The 13,206-nt window shown below is 42.8% G+C and overlaps 1 protein-coding gene across 2 annotated transcripts in view; it reads left to right on the top strand.

Annotated features, from left to right (window-relative positions):
* Positions 1-13,206, top strand: part of LOC126272185 (trehalase-like) — a 246,416-nt gene that overhangs the window by 80,180 nt on the left and 153,030 nt on the right. For both annotated transcript variants that reach the window (XM_049974861.1, XM_049974860.1), the window contains exon 2: positions 8,068-8,317. In XM_049974861.1, coding sequence (XP_049830818.1) covers positions 8,068-8,317 — 250 coding nt within the window. The remainder of the gene's footprint in view (positions 1-8,067; positions 8,318-13,206) is intronic.

Below are 13,206 nucleotides of genomic sequence, written 5' to 3'. Positions count from 1 at the left end.
AAGCACCCATAATCGAACAAACGCCCAAAATGGGCTTGAAATGTTGTGTGATGTGGTTTGTGTCTGTGAGGGTACTTGTTATGGTATTGCCAAGCTGCCTCTGACCGTTTCCATCTGCCCGGCATACACAGACGCCATCTCGGCTTGTTCCCGAAACGAAGACCGGGCCATTCCGCTGCTTACAGTGCGCTGCTTCAGTCACACGGCCTGCAACACACGAGGAACACCCGGCACGTGGTCAGAGGACCTTTCAGATTCGTCAGCGCCATCTACTGTGGCAACGACGCATTTCCGGACACATGTTCACAGGGTGTTTTTTCCTCCATTTCCAGTCAGAAATTCGTCCTTGCAGCTTGCCGGTTCTATAATGTTCACCCTATATATTGATGACAGTAAGTGAAAGGTTGCCACCCGCCCCCACCCCCTGCCGCACTCCATCTTTATTGGTCCTGTGTTCTCTTCCCCTGTAACTATCACAATTTCTGTGCACTCATACACTATTTATTACTTCAGTTAACTTTTCCGAATACCATCGTTTTTATATGATGTTCCAAAGCTCGCTCCCGTTCACTCTATCGGCAGCCTTTCCATAATCTAAGAATGCGCTGGTAGTCTCCAGTTTGTATTCTCGTCGTTTTTCAACTAACTATCGTGCAATAGTAGCACTGTCATTACAAGATGGTCCCTTTCTAAAGCCATTCCGTTTTTCCGGTTGTAGGGTGTGAGCTATGTTGCTCACTCTGTTGATAATAATTCTTGCGTAGAGTTTAGTAGGCTTAATACTCTCACAGACATTTCTGTCCTATTTTCCGTAGAGCGGTATGAGCTCCCAAATCTCCCACGATTCGTTAGCAGCTTCATCTTCCAGCATTCATTTAAAATCTGTGATTCCGGCAGGGTCAGGGATTTTCTCTGCTTCGTGATGGCTGGGTGTTGTCTGATGTCCTTAGGTTAATTAGGTTTAAGTAGTGCTAAGTTCTTGGGGAGTGATGACCATAGATGTTAAGGCCCATAGTGCTCACCGCCATTTGAACCATTTTTTAGGTTTCCTGTTGTTTATCTGATACATTGCCTCCTATTCGCATCTGCTGTGAAGTCATATCCTAATAAAACCGTGTGTTATTTCACCCTCTGAAGTAGCTTTTTCTTCCTCTTTGTCATCTTCTTCAATCCGCAGTTCCCGGTAGTGTTTCGTCCAACAAGTCTCTTTACCCAAGCATCTTTCTCTGGCTGTCCGGCCGGAGTGGCCGAGCGGTTCTAGGCGCTACAGTCTGGAACAGAGCGACTGCTACTGTCGCAGGTTCGAATCCTGCCTCGGGCTTCGATGTGTGTGATGTCCTTAGGTTAGTTAGTTTTAACTAGTTCTAAGTTCTAGGGGACTAATGATCTCAGACGTTGAGTCCCATAGTGCGCAGAGCCATTTGGCCCATTGTACAAATGGACAAAGATGCCTTTGTACTACTACCTAGTTTTTACAGAATATTTTAAAGCGGTAGAGCATCATTTTATTGTGTCGGAAGAATGTAATACGGGAAGCTTGTTTAACTATACCTTTCATTAAAAAGAAAATGAGCCAGTACGACTTTGTTGCTGTCGTTGTTCTTGAAGAAATTATGGAATCTGATTCAGACCTGACAGTTCCTAGTTACACGGTCGAATGTAAATGCAGACGATCGAACTGCAGTGTACCTGCTTCTTAGTCATAATGTCATTCAATCTTGGGTACGTCATTCTCTGCTAAAAACAAGAGACAATCAACTTCAAGTTAACATTTGTACATCTGTTACAAGGTTTCCTATGTTGTATAAACAGCTTCTTCCTCTATCAGCAGAGAAAGTGGTGGATTTTTTGGATACGTGTAAACACCTTCATGTACAATGCAGGAAATTTTAGGCGAACTTACCTTCTCAGTGAACAGTTCATTTATCTTCTGTTTAATTTTTTCTTTGTTAGTTTCTCTTATCCCACACAGAACTAGTTTTTCTTAGCTTGGACATTAATTATTTCAGAATATCAGATAATATATTCCGTCAATACTTCCACTATTTTTGACACTCTAACAGGAAATTCAATATTTTTCCACACACAACGTTATTTCACTGCGTCCTTTTACAGAGTATCCAACGTCCTTACATGGGAAGCCGCACAAAAATTGTGAAAACTTTCTAAATATTGTAAAATATGCTAAATACATATTAAGAAAAGTTTCCAAATATTGTACAATATACAGAACATATGTTGGTGCTATTTTGCACTGAATCACCAAAACAACTGGAACAGGCATGCGTATTCAAATAAGAGATATGTAAGCAGGCAAAATACGTCGCTCTGGTCGGCAACGCCTGTATAAGAAAACAAGTGCCTGGCGCAGTTGTTAGATTGGTTACTACTGCTATTGTGGCAGGTTATCAAGAGTTAAGGGAGTTTGAACGAGGTGTTGTAGTCGACGCACGAGCGATGGGACGCAACATCTCCGACGTAGCGATGAAGTGGGGATTCTCCCGTACTACTATTTCACTAGCGTACCGTGAATATGACTAATCCTGTAAAACATCAAATCTCCGACATCGCTGCAGCCTGAAAAATATTCTGCAAGGACTGGACCAACGACGACTGAAGTGAATCGTTCAGCGTGACAGAAGTGCAGCCCTTCCGTAAATTGATGCAGGTTTCCATGATGAGCCACCAGCAAGAGTCAGCGTGTGAACCATTCATCAAAACATCACTGATATGGGCTTTCGGAGCCGAATGCCCACTCGTGTATCCTTGATGACTGCATGACACAAAGCTTCACGCCTCGCCTGGGCCAGTCAATACCGACATTGGACTCTTGATGACTAAATGATGCCTGGTCGGATGAGTCTAGTTTCAAATTGTATCGAGCAAATGGACGTGTACGGGTATGGAGACAACGTCATGAATCTATGGACCCTGCACGTCAGCAGGGGCTGATCAAGCTGGTAGAGTATCTGTAACGGTGTGGAACGTGTGCAGTTAGAGTGATATGGGACCCCTGACACGCGTAGATACTACTCTGATACGTATACAAGCATCAGATCATCTATATCCAATCATGTCCATTGTGCATTGTTACGGACTTCGGCAATCCCAGCTGTACAATGCGAGACCCCACACATCCATAATTGCTACAAAGTGGCTTCTGGGATTAAACACCTCCACTGGCCACCAAACTCCCCAAACACGAACATTATTGAGCATATGTGGGATGCCTTGCAACGTGTTGTTCAGAAGAGGTCTCCATCATATCGTACTCTTACGGACTTATGGACAGCCACTGCAGGATTTATGGTGTCACTTCCCTCCAGCACTACTTCAGACATTAGTCGAGTCGTTGCCACGTCGTGTTGCGACATGTCTTCGTGCTCGAGGGGGATATACCTGATATTAGGCAGGTGTACCACTTTGTTTGGCTCTTCAGTGTATAATGCACACTGTATCATTTTATCACACATAATAAAACATCTCAATAAATAGTATCAAAGAAAAACAACAATTATTTTTACTTCCTGAAATATTATGAAATTGTGATGTACAATTTTCAAATATCTATCGAGTCTCTTTTGTATTATCACGTAGATTTAAAAGGGAAGCATTTTGTTTTTCATTAATTTCATTCTCTACTTTAAATTCTATATTATGAGACCAGTATTTTCCTGAGTTTCTTCTTTTCCCCTACAGGAAAAAAATGCATGCTTTGATGTTTTCTCGTTCTGTGTTTACATTGTTGTTTGTGATATGATTCCGCAAATTTTGTGCGCGTCGTTTTTCAAACAGATTGTTAATACTGTACCTCGTAACAGATGTACCGTAGATACTTTCTGTTTGGTATGCAATATCCAACTTAAGCCACTTACTGTCTGTTGATGATTAAGTCCACATAGCTACCAGATGCAGGATGCTCTCTGCTGCGTGTCACTTGGTTTTCCAAATAGTGCCATCAGACATTCACTGCAGGATTAACATCGGCCGATTTAGTGAATCATTCGAGATGAAATACAGCGGCTGAGTGACCTCGTGCCAGTGGCGTAACCTTCACTTGTACGGCTGCGCTGGAAGATGGGAGCATCTGCAGTATACTCATCGCGAAGACACAGAGGAAAGGGCAACGTATGGTTGCCTAAAATGTTGGAATGAACGTCGTGGTTTATGTTTAGGTGCAGCCCCAGAACACCAGAGAACCACACTGTGGGTTAGGCGCCTCGTCGAGCTGTCGATAAGCCATACGTCTTCCACCATTTGAAGAGAGCGAAATGACGGCTTTTTGGACCAGACCACAGTCAGCTACTGTCCAGTTTGTTTGTTGTCTGGCACATTGAAAACGTGCAGTTTTATGTCCTGCTCTGATCAATGGCCTACTGAGAGACGGACTATTCCAAAAGTCTCTTATAAGCGGTTCCCTCCGCAATATGTTCTCTGAAACTGGTTGAGATAGGCCTGCATTCACTGACAGCAGCAGTCATTAAGAAGGTGCGACAGAGGCGTTTCTACATCCACTGTTCTTACACCGTGTTACGTGAATGTGAGTGCTACATTATTTGTTGTAGATACTTCTGGACAGCCGACATTAATAGACCAACGAATGTAACAGTTTGGTGCACGGTGTGGTCACACGTGCGACGGTAGATGATAGCTGCATTCTGCCACGCCGTCAGGCATGCACGTCGGTCCGATGCACTAATTCCACACAGCTAATGGGCACACGGACATCGCTTCACTGCCGTCACTTATGTCAGTTGTGCTAGCAGATCTACTGTGTTCCAAATCGACCTGTGCAAATTATTAATGGGACGATTAACACCGCGCTTCTAACTGCCGCCAGCGCACAACCTAGCTTCCTGAACTTACTGCTTCTTCCTGGAAGCTATCGTCGCCTTAATGGCATCATCAGGAGCAGTTCGTGCCTATTGGATCACGGAGTCTACTGAGTCTTGTCAACCTCTGTATAATATTTGTCTCTGGTATGGAGTATTCCAGATCGATAGTTCATGTTTCGTTAAACAGAAATGTGTAATACGCTGTGGCTATAACTAAACTTTCGCTATTTGGACCAATGTAGACAGAAAACTATTTACCGAATGGGTACCCAACACTATAGAAATGACGTTCAGGCTGTGCGCTGCAGGATTTGTATTGTTGGTAGTGTGATGACATGCCGTTTGGCGCCGGTACTCGAACGGCGACTTAGGGCTGAAGCGCAAGCACGAGTGCGCATCAAAGTTACAGTCAGTCAACATGGGTCTGAGAGGGGTGAGCAGGGCTTTACTCGCAAAGCTGTTTTATCAAAACGACAGCAATAGTGTATCTGTTCTTCGAGAGCACCGACGTATTGTTGCTGACAGCAGGTGAGACAGACTGCAGAAGGGCATCTCCAGCTGTCGAGCCACAAGCCCACCCACCAGGGCAGGACCTCACGAGAGCAGACACAGAGTCCCCCACGTTAAGTGTAGCCTCCAGCTTCTGGAAATGCTCGCCATTTACTTTTCATCTTACTTTATTGCACGAAAATTAGTGGTAAAAACTGGAAACTGATACCCGCAGTAACACACTCCTCAAAAGAATTAGGTGAACACATGTATCAACATCCAGTATGCTACATATATTTTGATGCGGGCAGTTCCTGTGGTCTCATTGCATAGCTTGAGATTTTCGCTTTCGATTTATGCAACAGCTAAAATCATTTGCCTTCTGCCGGTTCTGTTATGCGCTACAGTAACAGATGACCCATCTTCAGGTAGTGAGTAACAGCGTCACAGTTTTGTAGTAAGCTACACAGATGGCAGTTGTCATTTGTGGACATTTTGCTCAACCGAGCACATGCGACATCTTAATGCAGTGAGAGTTCAAGGACGATTTGTTTGATCCAAAAACTATGCGCTTTCGGTTGTGGTGCAGCAGATGCCAGTGGCTTTCCATGTGTATTCCGTAAGTTGTAGACTTGCTACAGGTAGAGAGGTCACTGCACATGGTGAGTCGGATAAGGTTACCAGGTCATTACCACCCAATGTACAGACCGATATCTGGTCACCTCTACATCCTGGCGTTCCACAGTACTACGAGAGCATTGCAAGACGATTCAGCAGTGCCAACGGAGGCAGTGCGTCCAGTCAAACTTAAGCAACTGGGTGTGTGAAAGGATCTTACAACCTAGACAACCTGTTTGAGTACCCCGCTCGACATGACAACATCTCGGAGCTCGTATTCAGTTCTCCCGTTCCCGTGTCAGTTGGCAGCCTCACGAGTAGTAAAACATGTTATTCACAGACGAGTACAGATATCCTCTGACATGGGGTGATGTCCGTGTTCATGTGTGAAGGGGCTGTGGTGAGCAGAACCTGTCAAATGTTGTAAAGGAAATCGACAAATTAAGGCAAGGTTCCCTGCTATTATGGGGAGGAATCACTATTGATAGCAGCACGGATCTTGTTGTTATCCACAGTCGCCTTACGAGAAAGCAGTACATCACACGGATCCTTTCGGACCAGTTAGTGAATGACGCATAATGTGGTGGCCCTCAACTCCTTCGCGAGCACAATGATTTCAGTGCCAATGTAGCGGGCGTCGCCAGAGAGGTCGTGCGAATCCTGGACGTCAAGGAAGTGGAGTGAGTTGCAGCGAGTGTGACGGACACGGCTGACAGTCGTGATCCAGCCCGTACTGTTCAGTCGCAGACTCACGAGCACTCTGGAGTACTGGCATTGAAGAACGGCAGGAGGTACCTCTGTGCACTAGTACTGAGCATTTCACGCATGTGTCACGCAGATTAACGATCACAGAGGGCATAGACGTTATTGAACTCTCAAGTCCAGTGTAAATCAACCGGGATGATGGGATGAACTATTGTTTCCACTTTGTTTTAGACTCCGGTGAGACCAGTTCTTGTTATGTAAATGAGCAAGGATGCAACGGTATTTTGTTGTGTACTTAATTTGTGAAAGATGACGTATAATTTGGTAACATACCCAATCCTCAATGGGTTATGGCAGACACCTAAATTCGAGTTCCCATAATCCTACTGAACAGTGTATAAATGTTTGCGATTGCAATTAAACTTCTGCTACTCACAGAGGTCTGTTGTGGTCTTTAATTATCGTACGGCAGCAAAACTCGGAAGATATGCTAATGCATTAATGTGGAACCATTTTACACTGGAAAAAAAATTGTTCTAGCTTTGGCCACTTGCTGCAAATTGGGGACGTACAGAGACTCGTTGACATCTACAGTGTTTGTACAGAACAAATTGTGTAAGCAGTAGTTCTACATCTACATGACTACTCTGCAATTCACATTTAAGTGCTTGGCAGAGGGTTCGTCGAACCACAATCATACTATCTCTCTACTATTCCACTCCCGAACAGCGAGCGGGAAAAACGAACACCTAAACCTTTCTGTTCGAGCTCTGATTTCTCTTATTTTATTTTGATGATCATTCCTACCTATGTAGGTTGGGCTCAACAAAATATTTTCGCATTCGGAAGAGAAAGTTGGTGACTGAAATTTCGTAAAAAGGTCTCGCCGCGACGAAAAACGTCTATGCTGTAATGACTTCCATCCCAACTCGTGTATCATATCTGCCACACTCTCTCCCCTATAACGTGATAATACAAAACGAGCTGCCCTTTTTTGCACCCTTTCGATGTCCTCCGTCAATCCCACCTGGTAAGGATCCCACACCGCGCAGCAATATTCTAAAAGAGGACGAACGAGTGTAGTGTTAATAACAAAATCGACATTATGCGTTTCTCACTTCTTTGATCCCTTCTGCCCCTAATCCACTAAATACAGAAAGATTTATATTCATCTTTCATTCGCTCACAGTGCCAGATCTGCACGTGGTGGCCAAAATTTGAAGTAATTTTTTTCGAGTGTAAACCGGTTCCGCATTAATGTACTAGAAAATCTAGCAAGTTTCACTGTCGTACGATAACTACAGCCCTAATTATAACCACTCCATATCTGCGCTTGTAAGCTGGCCTGTAGTACGAGAAGAGGCACGTCTGGTGTGGAATACTGGCGACGCGTAGCTGTACTGGTGTGCCGTGTTTGCAGCGAGGTGTACTGCCAGGGGGAGCTGCTGCACACCGTGCAGATGGCGCAGCTCTTCGACGACTCCAAGACGTTCGTGGACATGAAGCAGCGGCAGGCGCCCGCGCAGACGCTGGCCAACTTCGAGGCGTTCATGGCGGCGCAGGACGGCCAGCCGGGCCGCGCGGCGATCGCGCGCTTCGTCGCCGACAACTTCGAGGAGGGCGGCCAGCTGCTCAACTGGACGCTGCCCGACTGGCACAGCAAGCCCGCGGTGAGTGCACTGCTGGCAGCGAGCGCGCGGGCGGGCTCAGGCTCCCCGTTTCCTCGCCGTGCAAATCTCTGGTTTTCACAGTCCGTAAGATATATACGCTGAAACGCCAAAGAAACTGGTATAGGGATGCATATTCAAATACAGAATTATGTAAATACGCAGAATACGGCACTGTGGTCGGCAATGCCTACATAAGACAACAGGTGTCGTTAGATCAGTTTACTGCCGCTACACAGGAAGGTTATCAAGATTTAAGTGGGTTTGAACATTGTGTTATAGTCGCGTACGAGCGATGGGACACAGCATCTCCGAGGTAGCGATGAAGTGGGAATTTTCCCGTACAACCACTTCACGAGTGTACCGTTGAGTAGCAGGAATCCGATAAAACATCATATCTCCGACATCGCTGCGTCCTGAGAAAGTCCCTGCAAGAACGTCACCAACGACGACTGAAGAAAATCGTTCAACGTGACAGACGTGCAATCCTTTTGCAAATTTGCGTCAGATTTCAATCCTGGGCCGTTAACAAGTGTCAACTTGCGGACCATTGAATAAAACATCATCGATATGGGCTTTCGGAGCTGAAGGCCACTCGTATACCTATGATGACTGCACGACACAAAGCTTTACGCCTCGCCTGGGCCCATCATCTTCGAGACTGGTCTTTTGATGACATGTTGCCTGGTCAGACGAGTCTCGTTTCAAATTGTATCGAGCGGATGGACGTGTACAGGTGTGGAGACATCAGAATGTCAGCAGGAGACTGTTCAAGCTCGTGGAGGGTCTGTAATGGTGCGGAGCGTGACAAGTTGGAGTGCTATTAGACCCCTGATTGGTCCAGATACTACTCTGATATGTATAAAAGCATCCTGTCTGATCACCTGCATCCATTCATGTCCACTGCACATTCCGACGGACTTGGGAAATTGCAGCAGGACAATGCGACACCCCCACACGTTCTGAATTGCTACAGAGTGGGTCCAGGAACACTCTCCTGAGTTTAAACACTTCCGCTGGCCACCAAACTTCCCAGACATGAACATTATTGAGCATATATGGGATGCCTTGCAACGTGATCTTCAGAAGAGATCTCCACCCCTCGTACTCTTACGAGTTTATGGACAGCTCTGTAGCATTCATGGTCTCAGTTCCTTCCAGCACTACTTCAGACATAGACGAGTCCATGCCACGTCGCACTGCGGCACTTCCGCGTGCTCGCGGGGGCCTTACACGATATTAGGCAGCCCTAAACGATATTAGGCAGGTGTATCAGTTTCTTTCTCTATTCAGTGTATAACTGCGTGCGCATGCGTGATCTCAGGTATTGTTTTCTTGAACGAGTCCCCTTCATGGAGCTTACTTCCCGTATACACGGGAATTCATCTTTTTGCACTGATGCGAGTTACTGTACTAGTCAAATCAACAGCCTGCCATTCCTAGTGAGCACTAGTTTGTGTTCAAATACTGGGCTTCCTTTCAGTCGTACGTTTCTGGTGTCTAATCACTATTGTCAATGGTTTCGCCTACGTTCGCCTAGCGGCGATTATAATAAATCTCTGGGATATTTCTAATTTCGACCCAATTTGCAATTACTGTTTTCGTCCCAGGGACGAAACTTGGAATTGTTACTAAAAATTCCTTTTTGTTTCTATTTTCACATATTTTGCTTTTTCCTGTAGAAAAATGAAAGTGGAGAGAAATGGATTCGTTGTACAAAATGCCTGGTTTGTTATCCCAAAACATGCTCTTCATCTACCGAGACATACATTCATATGCGACATAGCTTGAAAACAACGTTCATTCATGCCCTCCTAGTGATATTGTTTGGCATTGTTATAATGGAAAAATACATTTAAATTAATTATATTTTTGAGAAGCTTTATGGCGGACGAAATTGAAAACACTTCTTTTTGTACTTCTGTTTTTACAGCGCTATCGTTCATGTTAAATACTGGCTTAGTATGTTATAATAATTTAACTGTAAGTTTTCTGCAAGTGCAGAATAAATTCAAAAATTTCCATAACCTCCGAGGGCTTATACATGTCCTGATCTTCTAAGGTGACCAAATTTGGGCCCACTACTATACCATAGTATCCTTGCACCTGTCACCACCTGTGATCTTTCGAAATGGAGTCATGTTCTTCTTAAAATCTGAGGGTATATCACCTGACTCCTGTATCTTGTACGCCAGGTGGAATGGTTTTGTCGTCGCTGGCTCTCTGGCGTATCTCAATGATTGTAAGGGATTTATAGACTACACTGATTGTACTTGGAGGAACATAGGTCCTAGACATATCAAAAACTGAAACACAAAGTATTAATTTCCACAGTAATATTTAATTTCTACTTGTCTATACGAAAAACGCAAACTCCAGTGATTCAATTTCACACGAGTACAAAACCTAAAATATCATCTAATGATGTACCCAATGTTTTTGACAGTGCAGATGAGTATAAATCCTTAACAAACTCAGTGTCGAAGTATCACTCACTTCTGATACCGTTCGAATAGCAAAAATGGCAGTATTAAGCCTTTGAACAAGATCCTGGACGTGGGATTTCCACAACAGCTTACTGTCTATCTGAACACCTAGAAATTTGAACTGTTCAGTTTCACTAATCATATGCCAGTTCTGTGAAATTAAAACGTCAGTAGTTTATTTTCTACAAGCCATGAACTGAGGTCATGTACTGCACTATTTGAAACCGAGCCACTGTTGCACACAACATCCATTACTACCAAGCTAGTGTCATCAGCAAACAGAAATATTTTAGAGTTACCCATAATACTAGAGGCAAATCATTTATATAAACAATGAACTGGAGTGGCCCCAACACTGATCCCTGGGGCACCCCCGACTTGACAGTGTTGAGACATGCAGTTGCCTCACCACCACACATGTGTTTCACTGGGGTTCCTGGTGTACAGCTTCTAGAATGGCTTCTTTGTTAGCTGGAGTATGGCTTAGACACGGACGACCTGTATTCGGTTATGTTGGAGGGATAAGCTGAAGCTCCAAATGACAAAACACATTTTTGTCTATATGAAGTAGACTAGGATACCTAGCATCATATTCACGAGTGGCAACTCCAGTCCAGTGATCAGATGCACCAAGAGACAAAAACTGTCGACATATTTGGCGTTTCTGTATTGCTTACTATTGTCCATGCATTTTACGACAAACCCAAAAAGAAGGTACAATATGTGTATGGCTCTGCAGTAGAGCATGTAAACGACATTACTTTGTTCATAACTCATACCTGTCAGTGGAAAAGTGCTTAAAAACACTTTATTGTGGACGTGGACCACTGTTCATAATACGCACAAGCCATTTTACAGGCTGTTTTTGGTGGTGTATTTATGTACAAAGTTATGGGGACTAACTTCGTATTTTTTAAACTGAAGTTTAAGTACCAACACATTCCAAGGCAAAGTCAAAGATATAATGGTTTTCATGACTTTTTGGGAGAGCTTTTGGAGAAACTGAATTATGACAAATAATTAATGATACTTAAGAGGGGTCATGTAGCTTATGAAGATCTCAGTCATGATTCCAGCAATTAGTCAGCTTTTTGTTTGAGTCACGATCTGTAGAAACGCAGCTTCTGTTTTGCAGTATTCAACCCAACTTACCCACTCTTGATAGGCATTATTCCTGTTCCCTAGCAATAACAGACCATATTTTCCAGGCATCTATCCCCATACCCAATAATAATAACAATAATAATAAGAGATTTGAATCTGAAAAACATAATTAGTCTTTACAGTATGACAATAAAAAATATAAGAGTTTGATAACCACCTGTGAAGCGGTTTGCTGCCTCTACTGATAATAATGTGCCTCTTACTTTACTACATCGAATTCACAATTTACAATTTTTTTTTCCAAAAACACCTTCCATGATATTGTCTGCAGCACATTTTGTTACGTCTTGAGAACAAATAAGACAAAAAGTTACATTTTCCATGAGTTTAAACTGTCATTATAAAGAATTAACTTTTTTCTTACTTATGTTGTATTGGTTGTCCATAAGCAGTCATTCTCTCTGTTGGCATAATCTTTATAGTAGGTAGATCCTGTCTGCAAAAACTATTTCAGGTTTCTGTTTAGCTCAATATGCATTATTAAATGAACTGTCACATGCTGTTGAATTAATTCTTCCACTTTTTTATTCAGTGATTCACATTACATGTCTTTTCAGTCACATCCAAAAGACAGAATGTCGAACTTACAACTTATTACTAAAACATGCCAGTCATAATATAAATAAACTTCGTTCCATAGATGCTACAATTAAAAATTCCAGTACTTTCGAAGACAGAAACAAACAATTTTGATTTAATTCACACGTTTTTCGGAGATTATGTTTTATAAATGTTTCAATAATATAATAATAATAATAATAGTAATAATGTTATATGTTAACAAAAATTTCCACAGAATGAATTTAACAAACAAATGGCAGAATCAATACAACACTGTAGAACCAGAAATATCTGGGTGCAGGTACACTCTATAGACACATTTCATGTTCATACATATATGTACATGATATAAGCTACATGATGTAAGCTATAAATACAGATTTTTAAAAACTATTTTATATGTTTTTCAGTCGATAAATATTATTACACTTTATCAGTTTTGACAGATACTCATTAGAGCATTATTTTGAAATAATTGCATGTGTTTTGTATAAGACCTGCTGTAAGTGCAGTGTTAAGAAATCAGATACTAAATAACACAGTCTAAAACAATAAAATAAAAAATCACACCTAAACTTGGAATAAAACATTCCGAATTTTAAATGTTAATTGATCATGTTGTATGCTAGAGTACTGTATTGTGTTGTTTAGTAAACTACGATAGTTCTCGTTAATCAGTTT

Source organism: Schistocerca gregaria, chromosome 5, assembly GCF_023897955.1.
Source record: "Schistocerca gregaria isolate iqSchGreg1 chromosome 5, iqSchGreg1.2, whole genome shotgun sequence".
Taxonomy (NCBI): Eukaryota; Metazoa; Arthropoda; class Insecta; order Orthoptera; family Acrididae; genus Schistocerca; species Schistocerca gregaria.
Note: the sequence above shows the minus strand (reverse complement) of the source record. Positions and strands in the feature narration are given on the sequence as shown.